The sequence below is a fragment of the Eulemur rufifrons genome, chromosome 28 (assembly GCF_041146395.1).
Source record: "Eulemur rufifrons isolate Redbay chromosome 28, OSU_ERuf_1, whole genome shotgun sequence".
NCBI classification, from domain to species: domain Eukaryota; kingdom Metazoa; phylum Chordata; class Mammalia; order Primates; family Lemuridae; genus Eulemur; species Eulemur rufifrons.
The window spans coordinates 37,606,590-37,620,205 of NC_091010.1; the positions used below are offsets into that span (position 1 = coordinate 37,606,590).

At 36.9% G+C, this 13,616-nt stretch overlaps 2 protein-coding genes across 3 annotated transcripts in view; one reads left to right on the forward strand and one right to left on the reverse strand.

Moving 5' to 3' along the window:
- The window catches only part of PAPSS2 (3'-phosphoadenosine 5'-phosphosulfate synthase 2), an 81,278-nt gene extending 78,459 nt beyond the window's left edge, over positions 1 to 2,819 (forward strand). For both annotated transcript variants that reach the window (XM_069461056.1, XM_069461057.1), the window contains 2 exons: positions 185 to 414; positions 1,020 to 2,819. In XM_069461056.1, coding sequence (XP_069317157.1) covers positions 185 to 414; positions 1,020 to 1,161 — 372 coding nt within the window. In that variant the 3' untranslated portion in view covers positions 1,162 to 2,819. The remainder of the gene's footprint in view (positions 1 to 184; positions 415 to 1,019) is intronic.
- Positions 2,820 to 7,386: 4,567 nt separating this feature from the next.
- ATAD1 (ATPase family AAA domain containing 1) overlaps positions 7,387 to 13,616 on the reverse strand; it is a 46,144-nt gene continuing 39,914 nt past the window's right edge. Inside the window, exons 9-10 of the mRNA XM_069459957.1 lie at positions 10,650 to 10,783; positions 7,387 to 8,491 (exon numbers count right to left, since the gene is read on the reverse strand). Coding sequence (XP_069316058.1) covers positions 8,371 to 8,491; positions 10,650 to 10,783 — 255 coding nt within the window. The 3' untranslated portion in view covers positions 7,387 to 8,370. The remainder of the gene's footprint in view (positions 8,492 to 10,649; positions 10,784 to 13,616) is intronic.

A 13,616-nucleotide genomic window follows, 5' to 3' on the forward strand; every position in this document is an offset into this window, starting at 1 on the left:
CCTACCCAACATAACCAAGCATAAAGAAGAGAGCATGGAGTCTTAGAACCTCACCAATTTTTTGCCAATCTTAGGTGACCCACATCACTGAATTACTTTTACAGCAGAATAAAAGTATCTCTGTAAACAGGGACCCAGAGTTGGCCCATAATGACCAGCATGTCCCTTATGTGACGTTTCCCAGGTCCAGTGGCACTGCAGGGCCCGGATGATTGCGGGGGCCAATTTCTACATTGTGGGCAGGGACCCTGCAGGAATGCCCCACCCTGAAACCAAGAAGGACCTGTATGAACCCACTCATGGGGGCAAGGTCTTGAGCATGGCCCCTGGCCTCACCTCCGTGGAAATCATTCCGTTCCGAGTGGCTGCCTACAACAAAGTCAAAAAAGCCATGGATTTCTATGATCCAGCAAGGTAGGTTTTTAGAGGAAAATTCTTTAATCGACATTTGCACAACTGGAATGATGAACAAAATTCTGGCCCTTTGGAAAATTCTCCAGTGCCTTTTCACAGGCTCCTGACTGGAATGAGTCCCGTCAGAGACCTGGTCTTACACATTTTGTATCCCCTAAAATTGTAGCACAGTCCCTTACATATAATATATGGTCCATAAATATTTTTCTTTAACATGCATGCCTTGAGCATGCACTGGTGCCTGGCACATTAAGTGAAAGGAAGCAAGGTAGAAAAAGATTGGCGTGAGTATTCATGTGTACTCATTCCCCGTGCTGAGTCAGGGCTCACAGAAGTAAGCAGAGAAACAGAAGACGGTCCCGGCTGCAAGACACTTCCCATGAACAGAGTAGGTGCACAGTAAATATCGAATGGCTAGCTGCCATCATTTCCCTTTTCTTCCGCAAGTTCTCAAACTTAAGATTTAGTGAACTGCCCGCTTTCGAAGATGCAACATTTTACAGAAAGAAAAAAATGTGCGTCTAAAACCCCATAACCTACTCCAGGAATCTTTAAGGCAGATGTTAATTACTTACACCGAGTTCTCTGTTGCTACCCTGTGACAGGCACAACGAGTTTGACTTCATCTCAGGAACTCGCATGAGGAAGCTAGCCCGGGAAGGAGAAAATCCCCCAGATGGCTTCATGGCCCCCAAAGCATGGAAAGTCCTGACAGATTATTACAGGTCGCTGGAGAAGAACAACTAAATGCCTTTGGCTCCAGAGTTTCTGAAGTGCCCTTTCATTACCTTTTCTATTTTTGTGATTAGATGCTTTGTATCCAATTGCTTTTCAATGACTGATTTTAAAGTTAATATTTTATAATGAAGTAAAAACTGTGTCTATAACTTAAAGTCAACATATATATTATATATATGTCAAACTGAAGACTTAAGTCTTAGCAGGTGAAAGCAATATTGTTATACATTTCAGAATAAAATTAGCTGTATTCTCTACTGCATCTGGGCAGGTAGGTCCCAGACTTCTTAAAGCTTTGACCATGTGTGTCTAGTTACTTGCCAAAAAGTGAAGCCTATTTTCCAGCTTAAGCCTTGCCAACCTGCACTCTCCCAATGTCATATACCAGTACTAAAATAAACCAGATGAGCAGCCTCTTCTGTGCAACTGACCAAAAAACAAACAAACAAAAAAACATTTCTCATCCTAAAAGAGGTGTGGCTCACGTCACAACGTTTTACCTCATACCTGCACACAGCCTTACTGCCCAGTATCTTACGTGTTGAAGACCTGACTGGAGAAACCAAATGTATGAGAATGTGAATTTAGAGATCTGTGCAATCTACTTCTGCCACAAAAGTTGTATTGTTCAATAAGAAGTCTTAGTGGCCTTCTGTGAATAATGAAACTCCAGCTAAACGGTGACTTTGTAGAGTGTTTTCATGAAAGGATTTGCACTGAGGGGTCCGACAATCTGGCAATCTTGTGGAAAGTTAATTTCCACCCCCCCCCTTTGCTGTGGTCATTGTGTCCTACAGAGAGGGCGGGCCTATCTGAATGCGGCAGCATGAGCTGTAACCAAAAATAATAAACACCGTCAGACGAATGGGGGACACAGAACCCGATCCTTTCTTACAGGCGAACAAACTGAGTTGATGCACACGCGTGCTTCTTCATGAACACTGTAACAAAAACATAAAATTGGCATTATGAGGAAGTACTGGTGGCACTGAATGAGCACCCGGGCCACTTGACCCTCAGTCTGGTGCTGTCTACACCAGACAACATAGAAGCTGGGTTGGATTTCCCTCAGCTGCTTAACAAAGCTCCTTGGACAGAGGGCACTTATAAAGCTGCCTTCTTGAATACTGAAAAGGTCTAGAGTTTTCTAAGCTCTGCTGATTTTACTGCAGTTGGAAAAAAAAAAAAAAAAAAACTTTTCCAAAGACTGAAGCTGTTCTTCTGATGGCTTTATTTCCTGAGAGGCAGTCTTTGTGCTTCATGCATAATTCATTGTTGCCAGTGAATATATGAAAAAAACAGCACCTTTTATACATAAGTCTCTTTGGAAGAGACTTAAACTAGAAAGAGAAAACTGTGACATTTTTCATATTCTCAATTTGTTTTAAAAAAAATGCTAATTTTAGATAATAAAAGTTCTTTTGAGAATAAATGACATACAATGGCCACAGCAAAGCTTGTCTTTCACAGTATCTACCTATATCTACCTATACGCATTTCATCAGAGGTACTCACTACTGCCTTTTTAAAAAACACCTTATTTATTGAAAACACAAGACAGGACATAGTGCCTTAACCAAATGTATTTTGTGATTTTTTAAAAAATATATTTAAAACTGCTCTTCTGCTCCAGTTCTGCACTTAGTGCAAATGATTATTTCTATGTATAACTGATGCTTGTTCTTATTTTAATAAATTTCTCAATACAAAGGCTGAGTCTTTTCTGCCTGTAGCACAGGGTGTGGGTTGACCACGTGACTGTGGAGGGCTTCGTGACTTCACATAATTGGAGAGAGGCAGCAGCAGCAGCAACTCACCATAGGACTGTAATTAAGAGACAGTTCGCCCTTGTCCACATCATTTTCTAAACCACGCTCCAGTTGTGAATGCCACATGGCTTCAGCCGAGCACTCTCAGCGGTATTGCCAGTGATTGCCGGGTCACTCAGGGGCCTCAACCCAGAATTTCACTGCAGGAGGATCTGACTCCCACCCGACCCCCGTTTGTGATGAAACCGCTTTGCTCTCTTTTTCTCAGAAGAACAGATCTTGTTCTCAACGTGCCCCCAAGGAGTTGCACCAGCAGGGCTGGAAGTGGTTGTGTGTTTTTTTCCCCTCAGCAACCCCTACACCCCCACTAATGAAGAAAGGAGGGAGACCTGTTCCCACCCATACCTACGGCCTTCAGGCCTGCAGCTGTGTTTTTGCTCTTCCCAGTTTCTTGCTGCTGATCTTCCCCCCAGATAAAACTGTTATAACAGCCAATTCAAAGCTGCCATTTGTAGTCCCTCCCTCCTTCTCCCCAGTTGTTACTGGGTGGGTCCTGGCGCCAATTAGTAGGACAAAGTAGGGCAGGAAATACGACACACGAACACGTCAGTGGTGCTGAGGAAGGAGGCCAAACTGTTTAGAGCAGTGTGAAAATATCCTGGAAAGGCATACATAAATCATTTGGTCAGATGATACGGGGAATCTTATAAATATATCAACACTTTTATCAAGCCACAATATTTTTTTCCAACCCATCTTCCTTGCAAGAAAAAAACAAATCTTGGTTACTTGAGAACAGCGAGTTAGTTTTCTCCTCACCTTCCTCTTTTCTATTATGTGATTTTTAGGTCTAGCATTGATCTTCAACGTGACTTTGCTTGTAGGCAGGAAATTGGTAAATTACATGGGCACCAGATCAGTCGGCTGTTCTTATGTCTAAAGGGTTGATGGAGCTGTGGAAGGCCAGAATATGCCACCCCAGAATACACTTCTTTGGCATATTTCCTTACCCTATTAGAGAAAAAGGCTTGCACTCTCTTGAAATAAAATAAACAAAGAACAATGTTATATTTGTCTCTACTGTTCTTTTATACCCACTATCAGAAACAAAATTTAAAAATTACAAGTTCAAAAGTCATCCATCTAGGCAGAGCTGGGCATGTGGAAGTAGAACTTACGGGATCTGACCAAGTAGTCCCTGAAGGCCCATCCACACACACCTCATATGCAGGTTGCTCATACTTCCAGCATGGCCGCTTGTTATAATGCCCTTCATTGAGCACATTATCTATGGCTTTATGTGACCACTTGGCCATTGTCCTTTTTTGTTTGTCCAGCACCTTTCCCCACAATTTCCTTTGAATAATTTCTCTCTCTCCTTTTGCACTTAGTCTTGGTAAGTTGGAAATCCAGATACTTTGTCTCAAACCATTTAAGCCAAAGGAGTTCCTAGAGGGTCCTCCCAAAGCTTCAAGATTGCTAAGGGTGCTTTTTGACCTGGGTTTGCGCACTCACTTCCAGGAATTTGAACCTTAAATGGGCAATTTAAAGAGATGGAGTTCATTTAATCCAGGAGGAATAAAAGCAAGATTATTGAGCAATTTCTGCTAAGAAAACCTTCCGGAGCTTTCTAAGTTTCTATCCTAAGTCTGGCTCTTTAGCTTCCCTTTGATCTCATGAGCTCTCTATATCCTTCAAATAAATTCTTTATTGCTTAGGTTAGTTATAGTTGGTTGCTTCCAACAGAATCCTAACTGGTATTCTTTGTAGTCCCATGCCTACAAAGGGCTTTGTTATACTGGATAGAGCCATTCCCTATTTATCTTGGTCATTCCTTGAATTTCTGGAAAATTATGCATCTTCAGAACAGTGTGGTATACACTATTGTGTTCTATTCTCAGTTCCAAGTTTGCATGTCAGTAATTATTTCAATGTTTTGGTTTTAGTTTTAAAACTGAGCTGTCATGGTTCACAAACCTGTGTCCTTGATGCATTCCACACTGTGCACTAACATTCACTATAACCAATTTAAAAGCACAAAAGCTAATATCTGAAAGCGTTCTCAAACAGACTTGTAACTGTAAATATTAGACAATTACAAAAATATACTCTAGTTCAGTGTTTTAATAATGAGACCCTTATGGACCATTAATATTAATAGTATAAAGTTTACACCAATGTAACTAGGATATTTTCTGTTTTTATTCACATTGCTAAATGGTTTATGTTTGATCTCATTTGCATATATAATCAATTCAGTTAGGAGACCGTATTTAATAAGGTTCGAGTTCTCCTCAATACGGTTTCATAAACATCATGACTTGGGCAAATATTTTTCCTATACGTGTAAAAGAGAGCTTTAACTTTTAGGAAACTCTTCGATGACTAAATCTGCAGCTAATCAAATAATGAAGGCCCTGTAAGGATTTCTGTCAGCTCTAGATGGAATTAGTCTATGGCTTTATTTGAGGCATCCAGCTTGTGCTGGAGTTTTGGTCATGCAGTATATATGCTCAGTGTACCAGAATTCTATTCAATGTTCTAAGAGATGCTAAAAAGAAAATTATAAAATATACATCATCCAATTTATTTTCTTTATCCAGAAAAAAGCTGTAACATTTGTCCACAAACACCACGATTCCAGTAAAAAAATTCTGAGATGCTACTGTTGCCATTTTTACACAAGGCTTGAGATATCCTAATCTAGCATTAAATCTGCAAGTTATACCTACTTAATAGTTAGGTTATTATGGTCCATATAGAATAGATTACCCCAGTCCAGCTCTTAATAACATGAGTGCTGAGTCTACCTGCAGGTGGAGGGTTGGATGAGATGGAAAGGAGAGAAACAGGAAAGGAGATATTGAATTGACTCAAATATTGAGTTTCTAAACTCTAAAAAACATAATAGTAAAATACCATTGGGAATAGCTTGAGACACATCAGACTTATCAGAAGTCTTCCAGCAATGAGGCTTTTAGAGAAATATCACACAGGTTATCCTTTCAATCTCGATCCCTAGAGTACAAGGCATAGGGATTACAAAACTGGTTTAAGCATGAAGAAAGCTTAAAGATTGAGCCTGGTCAACAGGATACATGTATCTGTGTGTAAAAGTAATATTAATCATGTGACAGCTAACATCTGAGCAGTAACTGTGCCAGGCACTGTGCTGAGGGCCTTACATGCATTATCTCATTCAATCCTTTAAGGTCGGAGCCACTGTTGCACCATTTTATAGATGAGAAACTGAGGCTCAAAGAAATAAGGTAACTTGTCCAAGGAGACACACAGTTCATTGATGGGGAGCCTGGATTTAAACTCAGGCAGTCTGATTCTAGATCCAGTACTCTTAGTTATTACCCTAAATGAAGTATCTTAGAACCTAGAATCCAACTACACATGTGAAATGAATGAATGTCTAAAACATAAGGACAGATATTACATAGTGCTAAAATTCTTTAAAATCATAGGAAAATAAAGTTTCCTCAATTACTTTATGGCCTTAATATGCCTAGATGAGTAAAGGTTGCTGGGATTAGTGATTTCTCTAACTTCATTTGATGATTAAAACCATGACAAATTTAGTAATTACTACTATTGGATATTTCGAATTTAAGAGAAGACAAAAAGAAAGGACATAAGGGGGGATACATCACTCCTTATTTTTGATCAATATGCTACCAGATTAAAATTAAATGCTCACTGAAATTCATACTAAAACAGAATGATTAGATACTAGAATATATACTATAAAAGTGTGAAAGTGCCATAGCAAGATAAAAAAAAGTCCAAACACAAGTTTTATAAACCAAAAAAAAAAAAAACCCAGAAAATTTAAAATAACTGAAAAAGACCGAGGATTAAGTAGAGATAAATCAATAAAGAGGGACCCCCAATACACATTTATGAAATAATAGTATAATATAGTTATTAAAAATGGGATAAAATTTTTTATTTTTGGTATCTTGCATTCAATTTTTCCATCATCTCCACAATCTTTCATAACTTGCTTTTTGTTATCCAAAGTGTTCTCTTGAAACTTCTACCCCACCATTCAAAGTACAATTGAAGAATAAACTATCTAATTTTAATAGATTCTAGTAAGAGATATTATCAGAGAAATTATCTCATGACTAAAAATTAAGAGTTTTCAAAGAAATACAATAAAAAAAACCGTAAGAAGCATAATTTAATCTTTCTGATGATTGAGAAGGTATCTCAAGATTGTACTGTGTCATTTTCCTCATGCTGTGTGTTTAGGTGGCTGTAACAGAATTCTGAACAAAAAAAATTTCCTGTGTAGCTCACATCAAATGACTACAGATACAATATGGAATTTTGAGGTGTATATTTGTACTTAACCCGGGCACAATTTATAATATACTAAGAAAACTTAAAAAAATTAGTTACAAAATGAGTATTTTTAGCACATTTAGTAACAGCTACTTGTTTTAAACTATCATTTCATTTTTGGTGACCAAATTATATTTTACCATAATTAAAGAACATATAACTTTAAAACAACATTAAAAAAAACATAGTTACAACGGAACTATTTGTTACATTAAATGAAGAAAAGAAAGTCACATACATGTACTGAAGGGCACTGAGGTTTTTCAAACCTACTCTTTTGAAAGGCTTTCAATCCACCTTTCATGTAAATAAATTTAAAATTTAAAAAAATGTCTCTACTCAGTGTGCTTGCAGAAAGTGGTAAAATCAGTGTTGATCACATAACTGGCCTAATAACTATTCAATGCTGATCACTGAATTAAGTATTTTTATTTGACTATCCTGACAACCAGAATAATTGAGCCCATGTATATATTCAGGTATGGGTGATCCAACTAATCAACTGCAGACTGAGAAACACTCAAGAGTAGAAGGCTAACAAAAATGACAATTGGAAATGTCTGAACCACTGTACCATTTTGACACAACCTTAATTAAATCTTAGTTTTGCTATATACTATTTGGTACTTTGGATTCAGTAGTTGGGATAAAAAAAAGTTTCTGTATTCAAACATATCTACAGAATGTCAATATAAAATATGTGGATATATACATTTAATACACCCACACAAACACACACTCACATGTCTAAGAACCAGCACCTAGCCACATTCCCATTTCTCACTAATGACCCAATAAATCATTTATTACTTTGAGACCAGCTTAGATTCTATAAGGCTGCAACAACGTATGGCTAAAGAGGTCAAACATAAGCACCCACGCTCAGGCTGGATTAAATTGTTCCTCCTCATGATTTTTGACAAGTAGTAATACCATTTATGTAACAACTGTATCTCAATAACTTAGAATTCAGAGTATAAAACCATAAACATTGAACTCCCTCAGGGTTTAAAGAGCTCTCCTTCCACTCTGTTTCCACTGATAAGAGGGCACACCAAATTAGATCACTGAACTGTACAAATGATCTTTACTCTTAATCTAAACAAACGTGTGTTAAAACATTCTGAAATGCCGCATCCTTTGATTTCTTCATTTTTTCAATTGCTCGATGCAGGTCCTGCTGTTGCACAGGCCGAATTTCATCTTCATCATGGCTAAAAATGCAAACAAAACCACAAAATATTCAAATAATTTTAGAATACACCTCCTTAAAATATTTTTCCAAGAGTAAAAAAAGATGAAGTAAAAAATAAATTTGTTTTCAACTGTACAAAAGAGTGTAACAATGAAATCTCTTCACCATTCAAGACCCCAAAGACAACCACAATTAACAGCTCCACGTAAATTCCTCCAGGAATTATCTATGCACATACAAGTCTAAGAGATTTTTAAAAAGCACTGACTGTTAAGAAGTAGGAAGCTAAAATGATTGGCTAAAATCCAAGACTTCACACCCTAAGAATGTTAAGGTACAGAATATCACCATAAGGTGCAAATACTATATAAAGCAGTGTCAGTTTATCCAAATGGGAATATAATTCCAATCAAGAAACCAAAACTTATTCCTACAAAAACTGGAATTAAAAAGTAGCAAGCCTAGGTATATAGTCATGTGCATGTTTTGCTTTTTAAAAATTGAAAGTAAAATTGTTCGCTATTAATAAAAACCTAAAAATCCTTCCCACTTCAATAATGAGAAAAACAAAGTCCAGTATACTATGGCTCCATTATAATTTTACAGGCATTTAGGGAAAAAATTATGATAACCCAAATCTATCCACATTTTTCATACTAAAATATAAAGCCTTCAGGGCTTTGAGACAGCAGAAAAATAGGCCTTTCATTATTAACATAATTTATTAAAGTGAAATTTATTTATAGGTTGCTTATTTCTCCTTTTAATCTCATATACAAGAATAAAAACCTTTGGAAGGTAGGTTCTTGGCTCCAGAGGTAAAAAGGATTCCCAACTTGCTAAAGTAATTGGATTAATTTGGCAACAAATAAATAAAGTGAACCTCTCCATCATGGGACCACAGGGAGCACTACAGATGGGTCCAGAACCAATGCATACATAGCTACTGGCTGACAGGGTAGCTTTCATGTATACCTTTTTTGCTTTTTGAGACAGAGTCTCACTCTGTTACCCTGGGTAGAGTACAGTGGTGTCACTGTAGCTCACTGCAGCCTTCAACTCCTGGGCTCAAGTGATCCTCCTGCCTCAGCCTCCCGAGTGGCTGGGCTACAGGTGTGCGCCATGACGCCAGGCTAATTTTTCTGCTTTGTATAGTAGAGATAAGGTCTCATTCTTGCTCAGGCTAGTCTCGAACTCCTGAGCTCAAGCAATCCTCCCACCTCGGCCTCCCAGAGTGCTAGGATTATAGGCATGAGCCACTGTGCACAGCCTATATTCCTTTCCATTAAAAAAAATTTTTTGGTGAAGCTTGCTATGGTTAACATAATGTGATTAAATACATGAATATTATAGGCAAATCAGGGTCACTGGGAATGAAAACACAAGGGAGTTGAGGAAGGGAGATCTAGAAACAAGGGGGCAAGAATTAGAGAACTCATTCATCACAGCCACCAGAAGTACACTAGTTTACTACGAGTCTTCATTAGAAGGTTGATATTCTGAAAAAAAATGCAATAAAATAATGGTTCAGGGCAAGTGGCCTTTTAGGAAATTTCCTTAAAGGATATGGCTCACCAGGGCTCAATTATTCCAGTGCACTAGTATCTCTGTTGGAATAAGGCTGGTACAAAATTGGTTTTTCAAGTTCACCATACTTTGAAACTGGTTTCAAGTAAAATTTGCTACAGTGACGAATGGTTTATTTATTCAGTAAATACATTCTTCTTAACAAATTAAAGTCTAGTCCTCCACACCCCCACATTGCTCACATTTATATGTGAAATTTCTAAGAGATAAGACATTCATTTCTATATGAAATGAAATTTAAGATGTAGAAGCAATCTAGCTAGAGAACCCTGTTTTCCTAATAGAGATGGGCCACCTGAGTTTTCTGTCAGCTTTCTGTGACCCATTCTATGGACGATCAGTAGAAATTAAGCTTTTTCCTCCTTCATTCTAGATCTTCCCCACAATCCCTTCCGCATTCATTTTCAGAACTCCCTTTTAGAAAAATGGCAATAAATAAATTTGTTGTTGGTGGTGGTGGGCGGGAAGTTGCTAATTCAAATTTACCTTTTATTGCATAAGCAGGGTTACTATTGGAAAGCAAAATAAACTAACCTAAAAGCTCTAAAAGGTTTTGACAAATACTAGAAATCAAGTCAAAATACACATACCTTTCTTCTGATGTAGAATTAACATACTCTCTGACACAGAGAAGGGCAGCATCTCGACACATCTCTTTTAGGTCACTTCCTGAAAACCCATCAGTTTCCTGCGCAACTTCTAGCAGGTCTACATGCCTATCCACCTTAAACAAATACGAAATGTGCTTAAAAAACAAATACAAAGTATACTGCAAAGGATACTACGGAACATTCATCTTGAGTTAAAGAAAGTTAAGCACATTGTAACATTGGAGGAGAAACATTGAAGTATTTTCAGTTTCTAGAAGACTTTTTTAGCCATAAAAGCTTAGAAATTTAATTTTCATTTGTCATTGTGAGAAAGATGGAAATAAGTCTTACTAGAAACACTGTGGAATGATGGGGAAGAACAAACATTCAAACACTGTGGATACATTTTGATACCTCTCACGTTTCTATAATGTGTTCAACGTACAGTACTTGGCAAAGAGCCTACATCATTAAGTTCAGAGTCCATTACTAAAAAAGTACTCTACTTTACTTCGTTTAACTATAATGCTTTGGTATTCTACCACCTCAACATGAGTTCAACACCTATAGTTTTGCTCCCCAACCTAAGCTTATAGTCCAGCCAACTAAGTGACTGTCCTAGCCATGTAACAGATTTGGGATAATATAATCATTATACTAAACTTATGTGTAGATTTAAAAGAGAAAATGAGCAAGAAAAAATTTTATTTATGACTACCATCTATTAAATGATTCTTATGTCTCATTTACTGTGTGTGCTAAGTATCTTATATGTATTATTTTCATTTAATCCTGTGAGGTAAATATCATTTTCATCTGCTGTTAAGAATCATGAGACCTGCAGAGGTAAGAAGATCAGGTCAGAGCCAGGATTTGACACAATATATAACAGCAGAGGTCCAGCTGTGTTTTCCCCCTCATATAGCTAATCACTTGTTACAAAAAAATTTACTTTCCCCCACTGATTTGAAATGCTACCTTTATTAATTACTAAATTCTCACTTGTGTTTGTGGAAGACCCAGTATTGAAATAGGAACAGCAACTCTACACAAGGACCAGAGACTTGGAGATGAGAAAACATGGAGTCTATTGCCACATCTCTCATGACAGTGCTCTCATTCCTAAATTTGAGGGTTAAATGAAGAGTAATCAAATATTCTTGATAAAAAGGAACCCAGAAGGTAGGAGTAGTACAAGCAGCAATGATAAGCAAAGAAAATGGTTAACATATAGAGAAATCTAAACAAGCTTTAGCTATATAAACCATAATAATAATCATTTAATTTGGGGTGCAGAAACAAAGTGGAACTGAAATGCTAAATGATAAGAACATGTAAGACAGAGAAGGCATCTACATTAAGGTTGTCTAAGGTCTTACTGGAAAGAGGGCACTGATACTATTAATCTACACTTTATGTATATATGTCAAAAAATATTAAGGGCAACACTAAAGGATTAAAAGAATGTGTAACTTTCAAACCATGAGAGGAAGGGAAGAAAACGGAATAAAGAATACAAGAGCAATACTAATGAACACAGGACTTGGGGGGTGGGGAGGAAGAAGCAAAGAAAAAGCATAATATATAGAAGTATTAAAATAATAAAGGACAAATCCAAATTTATCAGTAATCACCACAAATGCAAACTAACCAGGCTGGTGAAAAACAAGATTAGATTATACAAAAAACCTAAACATAGCTATTTGAGGTTTGTAATAATCACACCTGTGCTGAAGGGGAAACAAACATGCTTTGTGTTACATTGGGAAGAAAAAGAAAAAAACCAGAAAAGTTGAAAGTAAAAGACTGAAAAAAGATATACAAGGCAAATATTAACTAAAAGAAAGCTAATGCACTTCTAGTTAGGTGAGATTTTTTCTCAAAATGCATAATGGGAATAGAAATCATTATACAATGATAAATAATAATTCACCAGAAGAATACAATTTTGTACCTGTATATATACACATAACATGGCCTCAAAATATACATAGCAAAAATTAATATAATTACATAGAGAACAGACAAATCCACAAAATACTAGGGAATTTTTAACATATGTCTCATATACTGATACATCAAACAGTAAGTTCTTATGGCTAGTGATAGCACCTGTGATCTAATGTACATACATAAAACTTGACAAATTCATTACAGAAATTTGGTATATAATTTAGACATTACTTCTTTGTTGGTTATACAGTTACAAATGTTCTCCCTGTGGCTTGTGTTCTCACTTTGTTCATGTTATCTTGTGATAGAGAAGCTTTAAGTGTGATTATAGTCAGACTTGTCAATTCTCTTTCCTTTGGAGTTTTAAATTTTTTGTGTCTGAGGAACTCTTCTTACATGTGTACATAAGAGACAGACATATATAAGAATCTAATTTCTATTTGTACTAGTGAAAGAGTAGAAATAACCTATGCCTACACATGTATCAGGTTATCTGTCCTCATATATTTGTGAACTGATACACTATCAACTTCCGGACAGCAGGTTACCAGTGATGGTGATGGGTGTGTGTGGGTGTGTGGAGGGAGGCTGCTTGGCTTGCTCTGTAAGGCTGTATATAATTGAAGAAAAAAAAAGATACAAAGCAACTATGGTAATATGTTAAAACTGCTTGTTAAATCTGAGTGGGAGATATAAGGCTGTTTTTATGTTTGAATTTTATAAATTTAAAAAAGTACTTTAAAAGACCTTCCTTCCAAATTACACTCTGATATGTTAAAAGTTAAACCACCAACACCTCCACCCTCCCTATGTTTTGTCCACTCCATCACTGGGCCATGCTATTTCTAACCATTCACAATCTTGTGCATGACAAAGTGATAAAGTTACAAAGATGAACGAGTCAAGTATAGGAAAATCATGAAAAGGTGAAGATTCCAGTCATTGGGGAAGCAAGATCAATGAACAGAGGTAGCATAACCCTCATGGTTAAGAGAAAGGCTCTATCACTTCTTT